Source organism: Bicyclus anynana, chromosome Z (genome assembly GCF_947172395.1).
Source record: "Bicyclus anynana chromosome Z, ilBicAnyn1.1, whole genome shotgun sequence".
In the NCBI taxonomy this organism is placed as follows: Eukaryota; Metazoa; Arthropoda; class Insecta; order Lepidoptera; family Nymphalidae; genus Bicyclus; species Bicyclus anynana.
The window spans coordinates 16,853,835-16,878,933 of NC_069110.1; the positions used below are offsets into that span (position 1 = coordinate 16,853,835).

Below are 25,099 nucleotides of genomic sequence, written 5' to 3' on the forward strand. Positions count from 1 at the left end.
TTTGGTCGACTATTAAACAACGAAAGTTATTTAGACAAATAATACCTAAATATAATGGTCTACAATGTCATGTGTGCCCTCAGTGGAGTAGCTAAATTTGGATCATTTTTTGCAATGATTTTGTAGGGACGTAACATACCTATAGTATAAAATATCGTTCTAGTAACACGGGTTGATAATGACATGCCAAGAATTCGGCTACGGTAGCAACTCATGTTGAGTTGAGATGAGATGTGATGAGTAACGCATGGTTATTTCAAATACGGGATCCTAGGCTATTACTTATTATTTTTTAGTTAGGAAGGAGAAAAAGCTTCAGGTGTCGTAGATGAATTCTGAACGATGGAACCAGGTGTTTGGCAAAGGGCACAGATTTATGAAAAATGAATGGCGAAGAATCAAAAGTCAAATCACAAAAAAGTAATAATATGATTTGTGTCTATTATCTGTCTACTGCAGGCGTGATAGCCCAGTGGATATGACCTCTACCTCCGATTTCGGAGGGTGTGGGTTCTAATCCGGTCCGGAGCATGCACCTCCAACTTTTCAGTTGTGTGCATTTCAAGAAATTAAATATCACGTGTCTCAAACGGTGAAGGAAAACATCGTGAGGAGGGTAGGAGGACCTACATACCAGAGAATTTTCTTAATACTTGTTACTTCCACTGCTAGTTATATTAATGTAACTTCACGTAAAATGACGATAATTGTGTAATTTCATTGAAAAAATAATGTTAGATGTTTGCAAAAACGAAAATACGATGAAAAACGATGTAGTGACTGATTATATGAATGGTACACCGAGATACATAATAACCCTACTGATAGTAATCAAATTAAAATTAAAATCATTTATTTCAATTACTTTACAAGCAGTTTTGAAAAGTCAAGTTATATTTCAGGAAGGCTGAAACTTTGTCAGAATATGCTTCTGCCATACACGTAGGTAAGTACGGAAGCCAACTAAAGAGTACTCAGTATTTCTTACTAAAAAAATAGTAATTAAAAAATAAATAAACTAAAAAATAACAACGATCACATTACAAAGTAACTTATCTTTTAAATGCTTTGTGTAAAGTATCTGACTAATTTTATAGACAATAAAGCAGTAGCTTAGATTTTAGATACTAAGAACTCAGATGTACTATTATAACTTACTACTAGCAAAACCTAGAGGATTCACCCGCTTAGTTCCGGTTCCCGTGGACATATGGGGATAGAATATAGCTTATGTTACTTCTGGATAATGTAGCTTTCAACTGATGAAATAATTTTTTAAATCATTCCAGTTATTTTGAATTTATTTTATTTGTTTATTACATACAAAAAATACAGATTTCCTGTATAGAATATTAATTTAAATAAACAGGACGTTTCAGCAAACACCCCAAGATTTACTAATGCTTCGAGTTACTAGTGTTTTGAGTTATATATAGAGATGCGGGTATGAGTCCCTAGAGAGCCGGCACCGTTTGACAATGGGCGGGGGCAAAAACATAACAACAGGTGGTCGACATCGTCTTTTAGCGTCGTTAAGCGAAAAATATATATAACACAATATCGTGTCCGGATGGCTTTAACACGGGAAAAAGAGCTTGTACGGGCAATATTGCCACAGACGTAATTGAGAGTGCGCGCGCTACTTTGACTTTTAATCAATAATCTCGTACCCTTTAGAAATCAAGCAATATAATGTTTTTCATTGCGCTCAGGTGCTTGTGATTGCGTGGTCGTCATTTCGTATCCATCTAACGCCCATCTCTGATCTATTGAAAAGAGCAAAAATGTGGAAGATATCACGAGAAAAACTGTATGAGTGCGTAAATATCATCGTCCAATCGTCTAAACAGGAGACATCGAACATACTGGACATGATTGAACTCCAAATCACTCTGAAGAATTTCGCCCCACTGAGGAACAGGCGTGTACAGGCGAAGAAAACCAGGCAGTCCGTGTCGAACCAACACCGTCAAAAGCTTAGAAGCTTGGGCTTGCCGGTCGCGCCCACTAAAGCCCGGAAGAATCTAACCAGGAATAAGAAGATCAAGGTTCTAACCAGAAAATACAAGGCGTTGCTCAGCTCTGAAACCTTTATGCAGGACATTCCGCGCCTACTGAATTTCGGCACGAACGGAGATGATGCTCCGATTAGCAGCGGTGGACCCGGGCAGTCAAATGAAGGTTCCAACGACCGAAACAAGAAGCTCCTACGCCTTGCAATAGTTGTTGGTCACGTCGATATGGCTCCAGATGAGTTGGCACAAAATTTGTACAGCTGCGTCAACTTATTGATCCCACTGTTGAAGAAACAATGGCTGAACGTACGCCATCTGCATGTCAAGTCGACGTTGGGAGTGGCCCAGAAATTATACTAATTAATTAATTATATTGATGTTGTATGTAATAATTATTAATCAAATATAAATGTCTGAATAAAAGGGTAAAAATTGCCAATTAAGTTAATAAAAAAAAATATATGGAAAATTATATTATATGACTACGTATCATCGTTAGTTTTATTTATTAGTCAGTTTTACATTCAACTACATTATACCTACTCACATAAAAATAGTGTTTACGGGTACCTACATGTACCTACTTACCCTAAGCACTAAGCTTACTTATTCCTAGAGAAATTTTATTAACATGGTTTAGTAACTGTTTAGGGGCATAAAGGTTTTAATAGTTATTTTATCAGAGTTTGGTAGTAATTTAGATTGTGAGTTAGTCAAGAATTTACTCATTGTAAGATAATAACACATTATAACGGTTAAAATTCTTATAATTTTTTGTTCAAATAATTTTATTGAATACATTGATAATAATAAGTATTGAATAATAGGTATTTAGGTAGGTATTTCTACTGAAGCGTTTTCTTTACAACGGTTTTTTTCTAATAAGATATTTTTCCTGTAGATATAAACCTACGTACCTACCCAAACCATTTTAGATTTTCATACCAGAGTAAAATCATTGATCTTGTTATCAAAATGGCCACTTTACATGACTTGCAATGTTGTTTGCAATAATAAACTCTACGAGTACTTCGTATCACAGCTTTTGTTTACATACTTATTCATAATAATAATTGATCTGTAGGTAGATGTTGTTTTGTGGATAATTTTGGGTTTATTTGGAATCTGAATTTAGTGTTCAATTGACCTAAACTGTTATTTTCCCATGTAACTTTGTAATAATGTAATGCAATACTATACCTACCTATTGCTCGATTAAACAAAATTGCAATCATGTCATCTAAATAAAATGGTACTCCAAAAGGTTGTTTTAAATTAAATCAAATGGTCCATTAACTTGTTGTATTAAGGATAGTAATATTGTTGTAGGTTATAAGAAAGGAAATCATTGTAAGTATTTATGAACTTGAAACCTTTTTCCAACCAAGAAGAGTGAATGGAAATCCATGAATAGAACAAACAAGAAACTATCAATAAAGCTATAGCTGACCTATTCACTATTTTGGTCTTTATTATCAACCTATTAAAATAAACATCAAATCAATTGACAAAATGTCATCTACATACTACCTATATGATATCCATTAGTAAGCACCGGATGTCATTTATATTTTGTATAACATATATAGTATAGTCATATCTCAATCCTACTAATATTATAAACGCGAAAGTTTGTATGGATGTTTTTTGGATGTTTGTTACTCTTTAACGCCGTAACTACTAAACCGATTAAGCTGAAATTTGGAATGGAAATAGATTTTACTCTGGATTAACACATAGGCTACTTTCATCCCGAAAAAATCCATGGTTCCCGATGTATATGTGAAAAACTAAATTTCACGCGGTCGAAGTCGCGGGCGTCCGCTAGAGTAGGTTGACAATATAGACCAAAATAGGAAATAGGCCAGCTGTACAGGTTACTGAATTATTTTATTTTCTCACCATCGTAGTGAAAAGTATAGTGTAACACGAGGGGTTAAACCCATTATAAACTCGGTATCTATTTAGCGGCCCTCACCTTACTGCTTGTGCCCTAAAAATACCTCGTATACAATGGGTCTTTTTGGCCCCTTGTATAACAAACAATCTACTATTTATTCTAAATTATATAACAGATTTTCTGCTATTGCATAATATATAGATATATATTAGTTCTGTGTACTAATATAAGTATTGAGGTGATAGCTATTTCTTTATGTGTGCAATTAACTATTGGTTATGAAATAAGTTCTAATTAGGTACTTACCAATCATACTAATAATAAATATACGCGAAAGTTTGTATCGATGTTTGGATGTTTGTTACTCTTTAACGCCGCTACTACTGATGCGATTTGGCTGAAATTTGAAATGGAAATAGATTTTACTCTGGATTGACACATATGCTACTTTTTATCCCGAAAAAATCCATGGTTTCCCGAGATTTGCGAAAACTGATGATTTTGATGATATAAATGTTTGTTACTCTTTCACGCCTCGACTACTGAACCGAATTAGCTAAAATTTGGTATTAAGATATATTATAGCCTTAATTAACACATAGGCTACTTTTTATCTCGAAAAATCCATGGTTCCCGAGGGATTTGCGAAAACTGATGATTTTGATGATATAAATGTTTGTTACTCTTTCACGCCTCGACTACAAAACCGAATTAGCTGAAATTTGGTATTAAATTATATTATAGCCTGGATTAACACATAGGCTACTTTTTATCTCGAAAAAATCCATGGTTCCCAAAGGATTTGTGAAAAATTAAATTCCACGCGGACGAAGTCGCGGACGGGCGGCTAATAATATTATAAAGAGGTAAAGTTTGTGGTAATTTTACAATCTTGACAAGACACCGTGAGAAATGGAATCCTTTTGTTGTCGACGTCCAGTCAACCTGTACAAAAATAAACATAAGAACGTAAGAACCTACTCCTTTTTGGAAGTCGGTTAAAAATCGTTTTGCATCAACGTTTCTAATAAGAATTGCGAAGATGTGGAATGCCCTTCCGGCGTCTGTGTTTCCTGACACGTACAATTTGAGCACCTTAAAATGAGTTATATTTAAATGCTATAGTTATGTATTATTTATATATGTATTTTTTTATACTTTTATTTTGTAGTTCAATTATGTGTCATAAATTAACTTTAGTTTAGTAACATAAATCATCTCATGAAACATTTATTTTTAGCTTGGCTTTCGCTTTTAGTTTAATTTTATGTTAAGTGTGGCATAATTTTTGAAATAAATGTTTTTTCTTTCATCTTCAAAGCAAGAGTGAAAAGGAATCTTCATCGGCGTATACAGCGGGTGGGCCGGGTGGGCCGGGCCCACCCTAGAATGGTCCAGTGCCCACTCTAGAATTCTGGGCTATCGATTTAAAATTCTATGATGGACGCCAAAATACAAAATATACAAAAATCAATAAAATCAGTCGACCCGCTTCAGAGGCCAGCGTCCACAAACATTGTAAACGACATTTCTATAATGAATAAAAAAGCCTCAATAGCTCAACGGTGAGAGAGGTCGGACTCATCACCGAGGGGTGGTGGTTCCATCCCCGCCCCGTTGGTCTATTGTCGTACCCACTCCTAGCGCAGTCTTTCCCTAGTTGAAGGGGAATTGGAATATTGGTCATATTATAAAATATATGGCAAATATTCTTTTTACAAAAATAAAAATGAGTGTCAATAAAAAATAATGAGTTTAGCGGTATGTAAGTGGCTGGCCTTATGGTGGGCCCAGGCCCACCTTAAGGAAATAATCCTAGATACGCCAATGGGCATTTTCCAGGCAATCCTGCTTCATCTTAGACCTCACCACTGTTTTCCATCAGGCATGATTGTAGTCAGGCGCAAGCTTAACAACATAAAAAATATCCAGTTATTGAAATTCTTTGTCTTCATATATCGAACGGAAACGGTCGAAAAAGGTTATGAAGACCCTCAGTAAAATATCAATCAGAGGTAATTAAGCGGCCACGGCACCGAACTAACTTTTTGTTGTTGTATTGTAAATGTTGACGGTGCACCCATTTAGGATTTCACGCGTCGGAAACATGACGAGTCACGGATCCGCCGATGCAAGTCGGGCGGTAATAGAGCCGTCTCGATTCGACACGATCGCCCGCCGCGTCCTTCCCATGCCATTACGAGGGCATCAGACCGAGTGCCGGTTAAACCTTTCCCTTCATTTAGAATCACCCTATATCCAAACACTTAGCTGACCCCGTAAAAAAGTGTGAAATTATCTTAAGTGGTCAATGTCTATACGAACCTCCTTTTTAAATTCGAGCGAATATAACGGTACGTTCTAAGTAAAGATAGGAGTATAGATAACTTAATAAGATTATTATTATACTACATGCCGGGACCGGCTTTTTAGGGACGGAATGTTTCTGAAATCGTGTATAAAAAACGGCTGGTCCCTTGGGATCGGTCATTCTGCGGTTGGTTTGGGTGCGCGCATCTTCGATCCGATAGAACTTTAAACTTTTTTTTTAATAATTTTAATATTTTCCATTTTCGTAAACTTTAGTCACGAGATAGGCGCCGTTAAGGCTAAGCGTGTCCTGGTTTATTAGTATTTAAAACAGTGCAATATGTTTCTTCATAAAAACACAGCGGTGAGTTTTGTGTCTTTTTACTCATTATTTAATTTTGGACTTTTGTGTTTAATGTATTTTTCTTGCGACTTTATATATCTATATGTGTTTTAGATATCTATCTTGATTTTATATTTCATAGTTAATTGTATGTCCTATTAAATAGAACACTGTGTCAAATGATACCTACTGTCTGAGTTTTGTCACCCACAGCGATAAGGATTTTAGGCTATTTTGCAACATCTGTAACTACAAAGGACTTTCAAATGATATTATTTATTAAAGATTATTTATTTAATTCATTTTATATTTCGAAAACTTCCATTTTTAGTATAATTATAATTAATCTAACTAACTACAAAAATTTAAAATACTATTTAAATAAAATGTAAAACAAAAAAAAATCCTTTCAACAATAAAACAAATTGCTGAAGACTATTAAATAAAGCAGCCCACCCAATTCGGCTAAATTGCTGACATCCTTCCCACGGCATGTCATAAAACCAATCAAACAAAATAAACGTAAAAATGCTATTGACACAAGCCGACTAACAGCTCCGAATAACAAATCAATCCTCTTGTATTGTAGACTTATCGATCTTCAGTGTTTGCTTTTCCATTAACGATTATGTATTGTTGTTCAAAATTTCAATTAACATGGCTTTATAGCCGCTAAATGGGATGCCGAGAGAGGCAAGTCATTGCGTTGCTATAAAAGTTATTTTAGTGATGTACATCTTGATCGATAAAGTTTCCTGTTAAATAGTAGGTATGTATTATTTTAATATTTATACATATAAATGATTGATTTATATGTATAAATGATGATTTAAATAGCGTTTGAATTTTTGTATAATAGAAAACAATGTTTGGGCTTAAAAAATAGCGTGACAATCTAGCTATACAATTTAATTTTTAAAAATAAATATTGTAAAAAGGAATAGGATATTTTTTTTTAAATTTTTTTCTTGCATCGTAAAATATACTAGTTGCTATCGTAAATATTACAATTCTTCTATTATTCCGATTAGATAGGATATGTTTACATCTTCATGCATCATGGGTCATTAATATTACAAATGGCCAATTGTAAAACATATACTGGTAATACGTTTTTATTAAAAGTTTCGCCTATTGTGCATTTTATAAATATTATATTCTTTGGAATGTGCCAAAAAGTACATGTTTATTTCTTAATGAGAAAAATATTCGTTGAAAAAGTAATCTTTTACCATTATGTCCTCGTTAAACAGACCTAAGCCACATTTACCACACTATAATTAATGCAAGACATACGAGTCATTTATTATTGTATGTTTCTATGCTGTGCTTACATCGAAATTTGATATCTTTAAGTAAATACATTTACCAATAGTCACTTGGTGCATTTTGAAAATATGTATTTGAAATTATTTTTCATTCAAATCAATATCGATACTTCACATCGCGTACCCAACACTAGAGCTTTTTTATTGTACGCGCCACCGACCCTTCGATATTGAACTATTAATAAGTTAACAAAATTTTCATAGACACTGTTGATGTTTCTTTTATAAAATTTTGATCGTTATCACATTGTATGGGAATAAATATCTTCGCACCTCCGTTATTAGATAGACCAAAAGAATTTTAACAACTTCCCACAGAAGTAAATGAGAATTGTATCTACTAACCTGATTTCTACCAAACAAAAAAATACCACCTTTTTACAAGAATAGTGATAGTATTATTATGCTAAAGATTATCGAGTAATTTTTTTAGTTAGTAAAGTTTTTAAGATCTTAGCTTTTTTTTTCATGAATCCACATACAATGAACGTCCGATACACCAATCCAAAGATATCAATATTTTTATCTTGACAGAAAAAACTGTCATTAAAATTATCTAGATACATTTAACTTACAAATAAATTTATATATACAGCAAGATATTGTATTTGTTTTGTTGAAACATCACCATGAATCTTAGTTGATTGTAAATGATTATATTTACAGATTATATAACCAAGTTGGGTTATATATACATCTTTCATAAACCTAGAAAGACTAAACAGGTCTAGATTAAATCTGGGACAGAGAAAAAAAATAGTATACACAGTTAATATACTCGTAGCTTACGTAGAATAGGTTACATATTTAAAAAGTAAATTTAGAGGTCATTTTCTTTGTATAGGAGTGGAAAATTAAAACACTGTTACTAAGTCTTTCTAATGGTGAAAGATTTTTTAAATCGATTAATTATTTTTTGAGTTAAATCATAACAAACAAACAAAAATCAAATATCATCTTTTTGTAATACTACTAACACATTTTCGGCTCACTGCTCGAGTCTCCTCTCAGAATGAGAGGGGTTAAGCCAACAGTCCACCACGCTGGCCCAATGCGGATTAGCAGACTTCACACACGCAGAGAATTAAGAAAATTCTCTGGTATGCAGGTTTCCTCACGATGTTTTTTCTTCAACGTTTGAGACAAGTGATATTTAATTTCTTAAAAAGCACACAACTGAAAAGTTGAAGATGCATGTATCACACTGGATTCAAACCCACACCCTCCGAAATCGGAGGCAGAGGTCATATACACTAGGCTAACACGGCTCACTTTTAGTTTCAGCTTAATATTTATTACATTTACGTTATTGTATACTACGTCCATGGAATCAGTTTTTCACAAATACAGTGGGAACCATGGATTTTTTCGGGATAAAAAGTAGCCTATAGTTCTTCAATAACGCCCTCTATCTTCCAATAAAACTCCCATTAAAACCAGTTCACTCGTGCCAAAAGTTATACCCACAGATAGATAGACAATTTTTTAAAAAAGTTTTGTTTGTGCTTTAGTGTTGTGTGAATTACAATAAGCACTTAAGATAATTTTTACATCACTTCCATCAGGTGAGATTGCAGTCAAGGGCTGTCTTATAAAGAATAAAAAAAAATTGATTAAAGATAGGACTTATAATAAATCGACAATACTCGTACCTACTTAATACGAAATAATACTCGTAGTTGTCTTTAACGAGGTCCTGATGGATGTGTGCATTAGTATGCTTATCTGTTCGGATAATTACAAACGTTCCATTAATGATGATGTTTTAAGTTATAGTCGATCATCAATCATTGCATAACAAAGAAACTATGAGCCTGTAGCCACGTGGCTCGTAGATTCTCTTTCTACAATTGCAAACGCTTCGAAAATTAAAAAAATATGGGAATGAAGTTTGCTAACAGGTCACGCGATCAAGTTATCGATCGGAACTGTTCATCGCATACATTTTTTTAGTTTTCGAAGCGTTAGCGTTTGTAGAAAGAGAATCTACGTGCTACAAGGCTATAGGCCCTGGAAGCCGTACCCTGGGGTTATAAATAATTACGGTATTTATCATTAGAGCATTCTACTACAAAAGCATCAATGCAAGTTTTAACATTATTGATAAATGATTCAAGTTTCATTTTTACCTTCATCAATTCATCATCATATTAGCCGATGGACGTCCACTGCAAGATATATGCCTTTTGAAGGAACTTCCAAACATCACGATCCTGAGCCGCCTACATCCAGCGAATCCCTGCGACTCGCTTGATGTCGTCAGTTCACCTGGTTAGGGGTTGACCAGCACTGCATTATCTAGTGCAGGGTCGCTATTCTAGCACCTTGGAACCCCAACGTCAATCGGCTCTTCGATCTCTTTGCCATGCTTATTGCTATTTCAGCATCACGAATCGTTGAGCAATGACGGTGACTTTGGTCCTTCTGCGGATTTCCTCATTTCTGATTCGATCACGCAGAGATACTCCGAGCATAGCTCTCTCTATTACCCGCTGTGTGACTCTGAACCTTCTGAGAAGAAATAAGGTTATAGAATACTTTTTGTCGTGAAAATTAAATCAAAAGGGGATGAAACACGGGGTTGAAAGTTTGTATGGTCTTTCATTTTTCAGGTTACATTTGTAAAATTTGACATGTGTATTACCAGCAAAATACTAAAAATAATGTCATTCAAGATTTTTCAAAGTTCTACCCCTAACGAGTTAATTAGGTATTGAAGTATTTTTAATAAAATGTTTTGAGTTAAGTTTTGTTAAATAATTAGTATGTATATAAGACATGCGAGAATATATATATATCGATTTTAACGCGTACAAAGTTGCGGACGTGCGCTAGTTTATTCTAATATTAAAAAGAGGTAAAGGTTGAGGTATTATAGGAGGTAACCTCTGGATTATTAAACCGATTTTGAAAATTGTTTTACCTTTAGACAGCCACGTTATTTGTGACTATCATAGCCTATATTTTATAACAGAATTCGCAAGGGAACGGGAACTACGGGAAACAATCTGCTAGAATGCAATAAAATATCAGAATGATTATTATCACATTTAAAAACCGCGATTCACGCTTCAAAAGTGCTTGTAATCTAAAAGTGGAATTATATTTGTCTGGCGTGTCGTGTCGTGACACATTTACATTTTGTATGGCCACGTTTACACTTGTGTTGTGACATGTCGTGATGGTTTCTGATGTGTCGCATACAAAATGTATGATAACGATTCTGTTCTGATGCGTGACGACACGACACGTCAGACAAATATAATACCTCCTTAAGCATTGAAAGAAATGAATTCTGAATTTGTATTTACAGATTTGCCTGCTCTTCAGTTTAATTGTCAGCGCACCATCAGAGGCGTTCTTCTTCAAATGGGGTTCAGACTCTGGGTATGAACAATTATACATTACTCTATAAACTCTTTTATTTTACCATGTTTCTATTCATTATTTATTTTTGTTTTGGATGAACGGATGGATGAAAAGCTAAACATACAATATATAGTTGTAATAGGTATAGTATGCATCAAATATCGAGTCCGCTTTGAACGCGAGGTTTATATTTGTGCAGTTCGACGTGATGATCTCAAAGCGGACTAGAAGTTTAGCGCATACTATACTATCTAGAAGTGATTTCCTTAAAATCAATAATGTATACTAATAGGTTTTTTATTTAAATACTTTTCGTGTAATTATATTTTTTTGATACTTTAATATCTGCTACAGCGAATTCATATCTGAGTAATTACGAATATAATAATATGCTTGTATATTTTATTAATACAGACGCTACGCTCTTTCACTCGTGTAGTTTCCGTTCCCGTAGGGATGAAACCGGCCTAGCCTAATATAGCCTATAACACCCGGGGATAACGTAGCTTCCCAACAGTGATAAAATTTTTCAAATCTGTTCAGCAGTTTCGGAGCCCATTTAATGCAAACAAACAAGCAATAAAATGTTTCCTCATTAAAATCTATACTATATATATATACTATAGGGGGTAATTAATCTGGACCTACTAAACCGAATCGAAAAATATTTTCCCACTAGAAAGCCACGTTATATGTAAGTGTCATAGGCTATATTAATTTTATTCTCGTGGGAACGGGAACTACGTGGGTGCAACCGGGGTGTCCGTTAGTTAGGAATGTAATAATACGCTTGTATATCATATTGACTGTTTGCTTACGCTTTGATTGTATGCGAATTATTATATGATCCGTGCAGTGTTATACCACACTTCCTTTTCAGGTGTAATTGAATTGTGTAATTAGCTAGTTAATTGGATACTATAATGTGTTGGATTGGTAGAAGATATTTATTATTAGCATACAATATTCATAGGTACTGTTTTATTTTTCTTTTATTGATGGCGCGATCAGCAAATCGATATATGTGTATATTTATGTTTGTTTGTATGAAAATATTTGTTTCTTTCATCATCAACATTATCAACCCATATTCGGCTCACTGCTGAGCTCTAGTCTCCTCTCAAAATAAGAGGGGTTAGGCCAATAGTCCACCACGCTGGCCAAATGTGGATCGGCAGACTTAACACACACGCAGAGATTAAGGATAATTCAATAAAAGTGTGCAGGTTTGAGACACGTGATATTTAATTTTTTAAAGCTTCTCCACATTTTCCTATTACTTTTATACAGTTGAGGGCTCTTGTATTCATATATATATATATATATATATATTTTAAATTGCTTAAATACTTAACGATCATATCCATTGTTACAGAAGTCAAACCTCGTCGAGGAACTGGGTACAGCCCGTTTCACCGTACCGATACCAGTACTTGTACCCATACGAGTCGAGAAAAACTTACCAGATACCACAGCAGTATCAACAGCCTGATGTGATTCAACAAAACATGGCGCCTATCCCAATAAGCGTCCCAGCGGGCGCCAGTTTAACACCAGTGTCACTGCAACATGTACAGCTAGTGCCCTGCATGTGCCCAGTCGCTCCTGAAGAAGCGGAGAAACTACAAGAACAAGTGGGCCCGGGCCCTTACGTCGCACAATCTTATCCCCAAACGTATTCCATACCACAACAATTGCCGGTCGTGGATACGCCGAAAACAACATCCCAACAATAAATATCGATAATTTATACTAAGTTTTCTTTATGTTGGTTTAATTGTAAAAAAAACGGCCAAATGCTTAGGGTTCCATAGATTAAACCCATATTTAATGCACAATTTTACACACAAAATTATCCTCACTTTACATGTAGGGGAATGTAGGGTAACAAGAAAAAATGTTTTCAACTTTATTCACATTTTTAATGTACATATTCATGCTAAATTAAAGTTTTCTAGTAGTAATAGTTTCTGTTAAACCGCGGACAGACGGACGGACAGACAGACAATCGGGCATACTATAAGGGTTTCTTGTAAACTACGGAACCATACAAATTATAGGCAGGAATTAAAATCAAACACAAATTTGTTACACGACAACCTACAATCTATCTATCTATCTAAACTATCGATGAGAAACGATGCAAAAAAAAAAAATATATTTTCATTCTTATTTTTTTATATTGATGCATTATAATTGCGTTCGCTTGAAACTTACCTTTTTTAAAAACCATCTTCGAACATTGCATTTCTCTTTTGGAGGACATCAATTATAATTATGGTTTCAGAGTCTTTATCGAACATAGGTAAAAACAATTTTCGTGTTTATAATTATGTATAGGTAGATAATATATTTTTAAAGATACAAGCCATTTATGTTTTTCTCAGCACATTATGAGAAATCATGTCCCCAGTCAAAAGTCTTTCTTTATTCTCTACAAGTTAGCCCTTGACTACAATCTCACCTGGTGGTAAGTGATGATGCGATCTAATCAATCTAGTTGACAGTCACGTACGCGGCAACCCTTCGAAAAACACTGTTGGAGAACTTTAGGAGTTTTAGCGAAGGGCTGCTACGTAACTAAGCTTCTGGCGACTCGAGACAAAAACCCTTACAAATGACCAGGAAAATCCTTTTTATATTTTCACAATTTGGAACTTGGATTCGTGAAACCTGCTATCTCCAAGACAGAATGATACAAACTCCACTACTCGGCTACATTACTCAGTTATGGTAGAAGCATGGCCTATCAAACTTTCAGATTCCATAAAATGCCTGGCTATTGAAGGCTCTATTATTTAGTGTATATGGACTTTCATTTAATAACCCTGTAACAGTGACAACAGTTTATATCAAGATGACCGATGTAAGACCACGTTCAGGTTGGCTAATTGGGCAAGGTGAAGATAGCAATTTTTTCCCACGTATCTTTTCTACCTCACTAGGGCTGTAACGATGTTTTTACAACTCGCCAGTGTGAGTTTGGAATTCACATCTATCTCTCTATGTCTGGCATGAAACTATGCGAAAGATAGAGGTGAATTCGAAACTCACACTTGCGTGATACACAAAGTATCGAGAATAGAACTACTGTTTATTTACATCATAAGATAAGTACTATGAGTGAAAAACATTTAGGTAAAATATAATGTACTACGTGTGCTTTCAATAATTTATTTACTTGAATTATTTATATTTATTTAAGACTGATAGATTAAGTGTGTATTGTGGATAATAAAGTTATCTAGAAACATTTCAGTATTTTATTCTTTTTAAACCCTTACGTTTATTTAGTTTAGGTTAGCAGTGTTTTTAATAAATTTCACGGTCTGATTTTATTGGCTTTAAGCTAAGTTTACTAATATTGTAAAAGTTGATGTTCTTATAATTATTGTTCAAACAGTAAATAGTTAGTTAACATAATGTTTGATTAAGGAAAACAAAACACTGTAAATCGTATATTACAACACTTAAGGGACTGTACATTTTATGACGTTATAGAGAGTTGTCGTTAAATAGAAAGAAGAAAAATGTATGAGTAAACTTTTTCATCAATACACAGTGACTTTATTTTACTAGCCATGTTTGCAGTTGGAAAGTTTGTGAGCAACTAAGAATATGAATATAATAAGTCCATGACTTCTACGTAATCAAATTCAAATTCAAATTACTTTATTTGCCAATTGTTAATTAGAGATCTTGATATATTAATGTTGGCGTATAATTTGCTACAAAATAGCATGCAAATTAAAAAAAAATCTTATAACTAAATTACATTATGTCTTAAAAAGCTTTTTGCATGATACCGACAGTCGAGTTTATTAAGGGCGAAGCGAAGTGTATGTTGTATTTTGTTGCTATAGTATAGCAAAATACAACATACACTTCGCTTCGCAGTTCTCATTAATTTTGGCAACTTAAAGGGTATTTTTTTTTACTTAACTGTCGTTATTGAGAGTGGTTGTACTGCTATATGTATAGGTAGAGTGTATCATTGTATGAAAGGCAAGCTAAACCAATCAAAGCCACGTGATGTCGACGCTTTGGCGAGTTTGTCGTTAAATCAAGTGACGTTACATGGCGTTTACACTGCATTCCATATCAACGAAGTCTCAAGTGTCTGTCAACTGAAAAAAATTGCCTCGGTAATACAAATTAATGCATTACACTTAGATCATATATACGAGTATCGTAGATTAATATTGTAGAGAACTAATATATAGAGAATTTTTTTTGTGAGTTACGAATAAACTCGAAAACTACTCAACCGATTTGAAAAATTATTTCACCAGTAGAAAGTTACATTATCAAGGAGTACCTAATATAGGCTATAATTTAATCCCCGTATTCTACGGAAATGAAAACTACGCGGGGAAACCGCGTGTTTCAACTAGTGCATAATATGATATAAGATTAATACAAATTATTATTAAAGGGTGTCTAAAAACCACCGCACAAAAATGTTAGGAAACTTTGCGGTTTAAAAAAAAAACTCGCGCTTAACCGCAAATACATTCTAACACATACCTACTTTTAAATTAAGACAGCCTCACATTTTGTTGTATAAGATTTAATTATTGTAACTGTCAAGATGAATAGTTCTCGACTCAATTTGATAGATTATGGTCTAGGATAGCACATAGCACTTATGATCCCGAAACTTCAGGACACAGGTAGTAAGTAATTTTCCTCATAATGTGGAGGTGCCCTAATATCGCAGTCAGCCAGTGCGTTGTGTTGATTTTTTGCACGACCGACCGCGGCCCGCAGTCGGAAACCAAGGAAATTACGTCACGAATGAAAGTCATTGTGTTCTAGATAATGATCCAATTTGAAGTACATGTAACAAACTTATTTGGGGCATACTTTACATTCTTATGGACACAGCCGGCTTAGCTAGACATACCTTATTTAAAGAAGGCTGAAAATTATCAGCTTATGGCAGACCATTAGTTCGGTGGCCAATTAAGGAGTTTGTTATGTGATACTTACTTATAGAAGATAAAAAAGATAAGATAAGATGGGAGTTTAAAATATACGTTATAACCCGCTGATAAAATAGCCACAATTTTAAAACGAAAATAAAATCCTTTTAACAAAAAAATTCAACCCACAACATAAACTAAAAAGCGCAAAATATCACTTTGAAGGCGGTGCCAAGCCAGTGGCGTATTAATTAAAGCCATTAAAAAAAACATACGAGTCGAATTTACTAACCTCCTCCTTTTTTTGAAGTCGGTTAATAAATTACGCCAAAATATATGTTTTATAGGGTACAACTTAAAATGACTTAAACAATGTCTCATTATCCATAACAGTACATTGTTATGGATAATGAGACATAGTAATATATTGTTCTTTATATGGAGGTAAAAAGGAAAGTAATCGTTCACTAGATAAGTATCACATTATTATTATAGCTTATAAAACAACCGGTAACTTTACAGGAAATGCAATCGACAACCTCATAGATGCATCTTCAGATTGGTGCTTATAAAGTGCTTAAATGCATCATAATGTAAAACTAATTTTTTTTTGGACTAAAGCGTCCATACAGGCGTATACAAGCAAGATCTCCGTCATTCACTGACTCTATGTGCTATCCATTCATCATTATTAGCTTAGTTTAACGGGCCAGATATAATTCTCAGGTACGTATGTTTACGACAGTTTTCATTCACTATGTGAGACACGCGATATTTAATTTCTTAAAGTGTACATAATTGAAAAGTTGGAGGTGCATGCCCCGGACCGAACCTAAGCCCTCTGAATCAAAGGCAGAGGTCATATCCACTGGGCTATTACGACTACCTAGCACTGCTATAGGATGATAATGATAAATTCATTACCGGTCATCCATTAGGGCTTCTGCTGTAGCTCAAAGGACGTGCCGGAAGGAAGTCATTGGGCTAACAGTATCCTCGAGGAAATTTTATTTATTAGCCGACGTTATGACGTTATTTGTCTAAAGAGTCATAATAGGTTATTATGGTCGATAGGCTTGTGTTCGACCAGAGTTATGCCTGATGGAAAGCAAAGATAAGGTCTAAGATGGAATGAGTGTAGGCATATTCTAAGGCTCGCATGCTGTGTGACGCCATGTGTTATTAAACTTATTTAATTATAATTTGAAATAAGTGTGTGGTAAAAAAGAACATACATTTACCAGATACTACATCAAAGACGTTTGCGACGTTTGTGTTGCTTGTTATATATAATCAACTAGTGGACGCCCGCGACTTCGTCCGCCCTGAGACACCCTTAATCCGGCCCTCTTGCAAAATCCGTTCTTAGCGGATGTCTACTAACTGTATACTACCTCCCTGCCAAATTACGTGTATGTATGTATGTATGTATGTATGTATGGCATTACTTAAAAATAAAGATCTTTTCTTTCTTCTTCTTTTTTCTTTCTTTCTACGTCAAGTGGTTTTTGAGATTTCGTGATTACCTGTCGCATTTATACCTATATTAAGATGTAGTTAACAAAATTCTATTTGTGATAGCTGCAGTGTTTTCTGGGAATTGATTCTGATATCTTTAGCTGCAATGTTTTGCTGGGAATTGACAAATACAATAAACAAAACCTTAAGTACTTCCTATTCTTTGCAATAGTCGGATAAAAATGAAGAAAACTCAGCATCGAATTAGTAAAAGAGATGGGTAGATGTGGGAAAATTTCTAAAGAGGGATGGGTGCGCCTGGATGTTCACGTGTGGCATATATAAGTTATAACAATTGAAACGGCTTTCATTATCGGTTTGAGTTCACGCGAATACACAACATTCTATACAAAGGTATTCAATCATTCGCGACCTATAATTTGCTCTCTCGTATGAGCTTTCGTTTTTGCATGAAAAGTGCTTTCCATCACATTGTTTCGATAACAATAGATTCGCGATTATGGATTGCCGATCAGTGGTACGTTTTTATTTGACAACATAGTCCCATGTTTTACTATTGTGCGCCTATTGGTACTAATTTCATTAATGTATGATATTTTTTATTAACAGTAATAAAATTAATCAGAAATTAATGATATGTGTGGTTTAAATATTTTGTTTTTGTTTGATAATTTGAATCAAAGCTATGCAGATATCCGGAATATATTTATTATCTATCTAATCTTAAAAAATATTTAATTTTACATTTTAGATTTTGTAAATATTTGTTATTTTCCGAATATAACCCAGGCGAATTGTGCATATTATTTATTCCTTTATAGTCATAAAGCCTTCTCCTCTATATAGTTACCTTCACTGAGCTGATTATTATTAGATTAACACTTTAATTAATTAAAATTAAATATATCAATAAATGGGTTGACTAAAAAATTTATTCCAGAGCACGATTAATTAACAATTAATTTTTAAACATTTCACCGGTTTGGTTAAATAGATAATAAAACAATTAAAAGTATGAAGCCTATATTAATATGCAAACGATAACTTGACAATTTTTTCCTATCACAACTTTTGAGTAGATTATGAGCGGTAGATTATGGGTAGGTAAATCGATCCTACTAACTTACATTAGTCTAGTTAATGAACTATGAATTAAAGTTAAGACAAAATAAAGATTATTTCAGTATCAACACGGACTTGTCAGGGAAAAATCAGTTTTAAATAAACTAATTGTTAATAAATATTTTTAGCTGAAATTCTTTAGTCAACTTATTTGCAATACATTTATTAATTCAATTTAATATAAATATGAAAATCATTTAATAACCAGCTCGATGATGGTATCCTATACTGCATGTGTAATGGCACCTTTTATTTATTCAATTTAAAGGGATTTTCAAAATTTATGGATTTTATAATATTGAAAATGACTTTTTGCATAGAGTTTAAAAAAAAGTGTGTGTCAGACCCGACGCACGAATGGAGTTTACTCTTTCAGATCGACTGTACTTATATACTTACGCCTGAAAAGGTAAAGGTGCGCAGAATAGGTTGCGCACATAAAACGTAACGCTGTCATTCATCGAATTTTACTGCCCAAATTTTTTTCATACCTATATATGAAAAATTGATTCTTAAGGAGTAAACTCCAAAAAATAAAAGGAAATGTTAAACATGACATATTGTTTTAGTTTCCATACCATTAAAGGGCTAATATTGTAATCGCACATAAAGTATTCGTCTCATGGTGATGTTACATTTCAAATAATGTTCATTGAATCTAAATCTAGACACGAGCAGCATTTTTTTTATTTTACTCGAAAGTTTGGATTTCCACTTCTGCACCTCAAGAAGTTAGCTCACAACATTTATTTCTGTTAAATGTATTTAAAAATAAATACATGAATATGTTTAATGTGTTCAATTATTTATTTTACTATTTTACGTCTAGTAGTTTTACTATTTTCTGTAATTTTTTCTTATATCTGTATAGGTACATCATTTGCCCCTGCAAAGATCCGGAATGAATTTACTTTTATGGTCGAAAACCACAAAAGTTACAGGGGCTAACTGATCGAGTTCCATACTTTTATATGAGTGAAAGAAAGCCTAACTAATAGTGTATAATAGTATTTACTTAATAGTAGACAATTAAGCTTATTGTATTTATCCACAGCTACTCTTCTGCCTAGCGGTTTTTCTGGCAATACTCGTCACAAACACAGAAGGGTAAGAACTTAATTTTACCATTAAGATTAATCAAGATGATTCAATGAAAAGAGTTTTTAGATAAAAATCTAAATTACCGTCATCATTATCAACTCATATTCGGCTCGAGCCTCCTCTCAGAATGAGTAGGGTTAGGATAATAGTCCAACACACTGGCCCAATGCGGATTGGCAGACTTCACAAACGCAGAGAATAAAGAAAATTATCTGATGTGCAGGTTTCACCGTTTGAGACACGTGATAACTCATGTTATCACATTATATAATATATTATGATCTGAATCTCAGAAATGGCTCCAACGATTTTCATGAACTTTAGTATGCAAGGAGTTTCGGGGGCAATAAATCGATCTAGCTAGTGTTCATTTTGGAAAACTTACCAAAATAAATACCCAGTAAAACACTACAGTCTTACATTTGGAGCATAACTTTAAACGTAAACGCAGCGCATACATTATATATATAGCCTATATATCTCTCTAATAACTTTTTAGTGGTAAAATATATTTTTTAAATTGGTTCAGTAGATTTTACTACCACAAAAGTTTCCTCTTTGTAATATTAGTATTTATTTATTTATTTAGGAAGACCAACAGCAGAACATTGTATCGTGTATACATAATTACATATGTTACATGTGTTGTGCCCAATGGTGAATGTTCAACTTATTACAGATTTTCACAACGTTTACAATATTTAAAAACTAAATAGATATTGTTATATTAAATTCTGATGGAAGTAGAAGTTATTGTAGTTATGATATAACATACATTACAGGTTAGCCAGTGTAGCGTGTAATTCAAGCGTGTTGCTTATTTGATTAATTACCTATGCTTCATTAAGACTACTTGTTGTTATTTGTCTTAATATTGCACGCAATTAGTCACCTGTCATTAAAATTAATTGAAAATATTTGGAATTAGGAAATATTATGGACAACTATTTATTGTTTGATCGAGTATATCTTTCATTATAATCTATACTTCTATACTAATATATAAAGCTGAAGAGTTTGTTTGTTTGTTTGATTGAACGCGCTAATCTCAGGAACTACTGGTCCGATTTGAAAAATTCTTTCGGTGTTAGATAGCCTATTTATCGAGGAAGGCTATAAGCTATATATTATCCCCGTTTTCTTACGGAAACAGGAACCACGCGGGTAAAACCACGTGGTTTCGGCTAGTTAATATTATAAATGCGAACGTAAGTTTATGCATTAACATTTAAACCAATAAACCATTTTTTTACCAATGGAAATCATTACGAGTTAGTAACATAGGCTGTATTAGTATCTTACATCCACATTTCTACAGGAATTAGAACATTGTGGGTCAAACCACAGGGCGTCCGATACCAATTAATAATCTCTTTTTAGTGGCTCTGTCCAGTACTATGTTTAATTGAAAAAATTGCGTGCAAGAACAAGGAAGGTTAGAAAGCACTATCTAAAGCTGTTGGCACTTCTATTGAAATTATATGTGCAAGTTGAATTATTTTTGGTACTTAGGGTTCCGTTAGGATCCACAAAGATCCCTTATTGTTTAGCCATGTCCTTCTGTCCGTCTGTCCGTCCGTCCGTCCGTCCGTCTGTGAACAAAGTCGTAAAATAAAATCTTGAAAAATATTTTTAGGGTACGTGACCCGAAACGCACTTGGCCGGTTTGTTTTTATTATTTTTTTTCATATTTATTATTGTCATGTTATATAATAGATAGTTATGTACACGTAATATCTTAAGAATAGCATATAAATGAGAGTGTGGGAAGCCATTATTTATTGGAGTATTCATAGCTCTATGATAAAAATAGATTTAATATTTTTAAGAAATAAATTTTTAATATACTGAATACAGTATATTAAAAGTTTATTTCTTAAAGTTTTTCTTAAGTTAATTTCTTAAGGATAAATATCGTACAATATAATAATGTTGTATAATAATATTTATCCTTTCTTGAATATTGTACGATATTTATCCTTTATCCTTACTTGAATGAGAGAGTTCATGATTCCAAAAACGTAGATAAACTAGTAAATTTGACTTGGACCACTGATTGTGCTACCGTCCATTGGTAAGAAGGCAAGATTTTGCAGCCATGCCTTAGATGACTTTGTCAATAAACACTATTATTAAAAATGTAATATTACATACTTGACTAAATTTTTGCTTTTATTTCAGACGAACCAAAAAAGTGGTCATCCACGTACCGTATAAAGTGAAAAAGATCAAGCACACGCACACAGTTTACAAAACTGTGCACCACCACCACACACATCACGACCATTTGGATCATCTGGAACATTTGGATCACTTTGAACACTTGGATCACTTGCCCCCGGCGGACGAGCACGAACATTTCCATCACATGCATCTCCTTGATGATGCGCCGATCAAATCTCACACACAACCTGTCCCCGCTATCGATATCCCGGAGTTTTTGCCCGACGGCCCACTAAACTTGCCCCTGGAGCTTAATAACATACCCCGGGATATACCGGGAATACCGAAACGTTTGGCCATACCTTTGTTCAGACGTGACGACAAGACTTTGGCGTATTTTGTAAGTATCAATACATATTTTATATTATAATAAGGAAGTGTCTGTCTGTAATTTAAATATAATTGAGTTTTCTCAAGAAGTAAGTATAGAGATTATCACAGAACAACCATTTTTTTTAAATTTTTACCCGTTTGTTGGTCCAGGCTGACTTCTGGAACAGCTGAACTGATTTTAATATTTTTCAAGTTACTTTATTAATTTTTGTTACTTCTGTAAGTATTACTAATATACTATATGTAGTACTCAAGGTTTCTGTGTATTTTATATGTTCAGTGGTTTGTTTTTACCCCCGACGTATTAAATAAAGATAGAAGTTTGACGAGTCCGTCTGTATCTGGTTATCTGTGTATCTATGGTATCTTCTAAACAATAAGCTCTTATTCGCACGTACGCACCTTTAAATACAACAAATGCATTCCCGAGTATATGTTTACACGATAGCGTTTTTAAAACACGACGCTTTTTTATAAATTTTGAGCATTGGTAATAGGCCATATTCAAGTTCATAATAAATGCCAACCGACGACACTGGGTTTTAACTTTAAATCGCTTTTTTAACTCTCGTTTGAATGAGGCCTTAGAACAAAATTATGCTGAGGGTTTTTCATTTTAAAGCTGACGTTATTGAAATGGTTTCTAGCTATATGTACAATGTATAATAATATCCCATAAGATAATAATGACCATTATAGACGTTTTCGTATTACCGAGGCTAATAACAGTTTATATAATAAAATTATAACAATTCTTAGTGAAGTACTGCAAAGTATCTCAGGTCTCAAAGTATGTATAAATGTGGTAGGTAGGTTGTACCGCACAACTGCGACAACTTAGGCACTAAGTAAGAATAGGTATATGTTATCGAGTATAACTAACTTTTGTGCTACTTATTCCTATTGTTTCAGGTTACTTCGGATCACCCCGTGAAACATATTTCAAACCCCACTCTCGCTAGTTTGTTCCAATGAACTTCCCACCAAATTTTACATTTCATTGTACTAATATAATTAATAAAAAAATCAAAAGGATAAGCCAAATAGAGTAGGTGTTTACAAAATTTGAGTATGTGGATTAAATTTCGAGCATAGTTTTATAGTTTTTTGATTTAAATAAAAAAAAAAAAATCAAAAATCATTTATTTCAAGTAGGCTCAGTTTACAAGCACTTTTGACACGTCTGTTGACTATTTGTAAAGATTCTACCACCGGTTCGGAAGGCAGGCAAAAAAAAAGCTCTCTAAGAATTTTAATACTTTAGTCTATTATTAGTTAGGTTGACGTAGCCTACCGATGAATAGGTACCGCCAGCTGAATAAAAAAGTCTTATCTTTATCACCAACAGCCGATGACGTAGGCCTCTTGCATGGACTTCCAACCAAAACAGTCTCAAGCTGCCTGCTCTCCATCCATCGGCTCCATGCAACCCGCTTGATGTACTCGGTCCACCTAGGTGGAGAGACGAATAACACTGTGCTTTCCGGTGCGGGGTCATTGCCACTTCAGCTTCGCGACTCGCTGAGCTATGCCAGAGACTTTGGTTCTTCTGCGGATCTAGTAATATCTGATTCGATTTCGTAGAGAAGCTCCAAACATAACTCGTTCTGACGCCCGCTAAATGACTGAGTCTTCTTCAAAAATGTACTTAAACTAATACACACATAATCCAGACCCATAGTATGCGTAGCTTGTGTTATGGGTATTAAGGTAACCATAGAAAGTCATATACCATCATAAGTTAGTTAATAGCTATCAGATAAAATCCTAGTATATAAATACTATAAATTCCTAAATTGACCCAGCCAGCAATACTTGCTTTAGAAAATCGTTAAAAGATTCTCAACCTAGTTATGTTTGATGATACTTTTTATGTTATGCATACTCAAACTTTGTAAAACTTTATTAAATTAAAGTAAGTAATTCCATATATAAGTGTACAAAATAAGACAGTAATTTATAAGAAAATATATTATTTATTATCTCACATTAAGAAAATACTTTATTTTATTATATGGCGCTTTGTTTTAGCGTTTTCTGATTTAAAGGGTTCCGTACCGAAATGGTAAAACAAAATAATATTAAACAGAGTAAAATACATATTATTTAAGGTGGCATCAAACGAATTGTATTTGCTCAGACAACAAGTAGACGTCTAAAACATTCGCAAAATATAGAATTAAATTATACACTTTAAAAACAAATAATAATATTAAAATAATATTAATAATTAAATTGGTCTCCCGTGTAAAAACGTGATAATTTGCCGTTTTTATAGATAATGTACGGAACCCACCGTGTGCGAGTCTTAGTAGCACTTAGCCGGTTTTTATAGTTAATTTTTGTTTTGCTACCTATATGTGTACTTTCTAATGGCGTGTTAAATTAATATTTAAGTTGGTGATTATTTAAAGCAATAAAGCTTAGAGCTAAATCATAAGTGAAAATTGTATTATTAAATATTTATTAAAAAATTAATTATTACATGAAAACGCACAGTAAATGTACGTTTTTGTTTTATGTTAAATATAAAATGAAAATAAATAATTATGAATATAAGTATTTTTTTTATTTCACCCGATAAGCTAATAAAGATTTTTATAATTCACTTTCAAGGGTCTTGATAATTTAATCAGCAAAGCGAATTAAAA

The 25,099-nt window shown here is 33.6% G+C and overlaps 3 protein-coding genes across 4 annotated transcripts; all 3 read left to right on the forward strand.

Annotated features, from left to right (window-relative positions):
- Positions 1-1,784: 1,784 nt before the first annotated feature.
- LOC112046349 (60S ribosomal protein L10a-like) lies at positions 1,785-2,375 on the forward strand. Its single transcript, XM_024082974.1, has one exon. The coding sequence runs from the start codon at positions 1,785-1,787 to the stop codon at positions 2,373-2,375; it is 591 nt and encodes a 196-aa protein (XP_023938742.1).
- Positions 2,376-6,389: 4,014 nt separating this feature from the next.
- LOC112046327 (uncharacterized) lies at positions 6,390-14,518 on the forward strand. Its single transcript, XM_024082936.2, has 3 exons — positions 6,390-6,589; positions 11,210-11,283; positions 12,641-14,518. Exons 1-3 carry the CDS (start codon positions 6,566-6,568, stop codon positions 12,999-13,001), a joined length of 459 nt encoding a protein of 152 aa, XP_023938704.1. The 5' UTR covers positions 6,390-6,565; the 3' UTR covers positions 13,002-14,518.
- A 3,494-nt stretch (positions 14,519-18,012) lies between these two features.
- LOC112046359 (uncharacterized) lies at positions 18,013-25,007 on the forward strand. 2 transcript variants are annotated; one of them, XM_052890663.1, is made up of 4 exons: positions 18,013-18,186; positions 19,846-19,898; positions 22,074-22,455; positions 23,797-25,007. In XM_052890663.1, the coding sequence occupies exons 1-4, from the start codon at positions 18,169-18,171 to the stop codon at positions 23,806-23,808; spliced, it is 465 nt and encodes a 154-aa protein (XP_052746623.1). In that variant the 5' UTR covers positions 18,013-18,168; the 3' UTR covers positions 23,809-25,007. The 2 variants fall into 2 exon arrangements, with proteins under 2 accessions (XP_052746623.1, XP_023938755.1); XM_024082987.2 differs by having other exon boundaries at positions 18,015-18,186; positions 23,361-25,007.
- The last annotated feature ends 92 nt before the right edge of the window (positions 25,008-25,099 follow it).

What these genes read in the sequence shown, in the direction of transcription:
- LOC112046349 (XM_024082974.1), top strand. Translation starts at nt 1,785, where the DNA reads ATGTGGAAGATATCACGAGAAAAACTGTATGAGTGCGTAAATATCATC.
- LOC112046327 (XM_024082936.2), top strand. Translation starts at nt 6,566, where the DNA reads ATGTTTCTTCATAAAAACACAGCG. An exon ending in TTCTTCATAAAAACACAGCG is followed by an intron (nt 6,590 to 11,209) that starts GTGAGTTTTGTG and finishes TTGTATTTACAG; the next exon opens with ATTTGCCTGCTCTTCAGTTT. An exon ending in AAATGGGGTTCAGACTCTGG is followed by an intron (nt 11,284 to 12,640) that starts GTATGAACAATT and finishes CCATTGTTACAG; the next exon opens with AAGTCAAACCTCGTCGAGGA.
- LOC112046359 (XM_024082987.2), top strand. An exon ending in CTCGTCACAAACACAGAAGG is followed by an intron (nt 19,899 to 22,073) that starts GTAAGAACTTAA and finishes CTTTTATTTCAG; the next exon opens with ACGAACCAAAAAAGTGGTCA. An exon ending in ACAAGACTTTGGCGTATTTT is followed by an intron (nt 22,456 to 23,360) that starts GTAAGTATCAAT and finishes CTATTGTTTCAG; the next exon opens with GTTACTTCGGATCACCCCGT.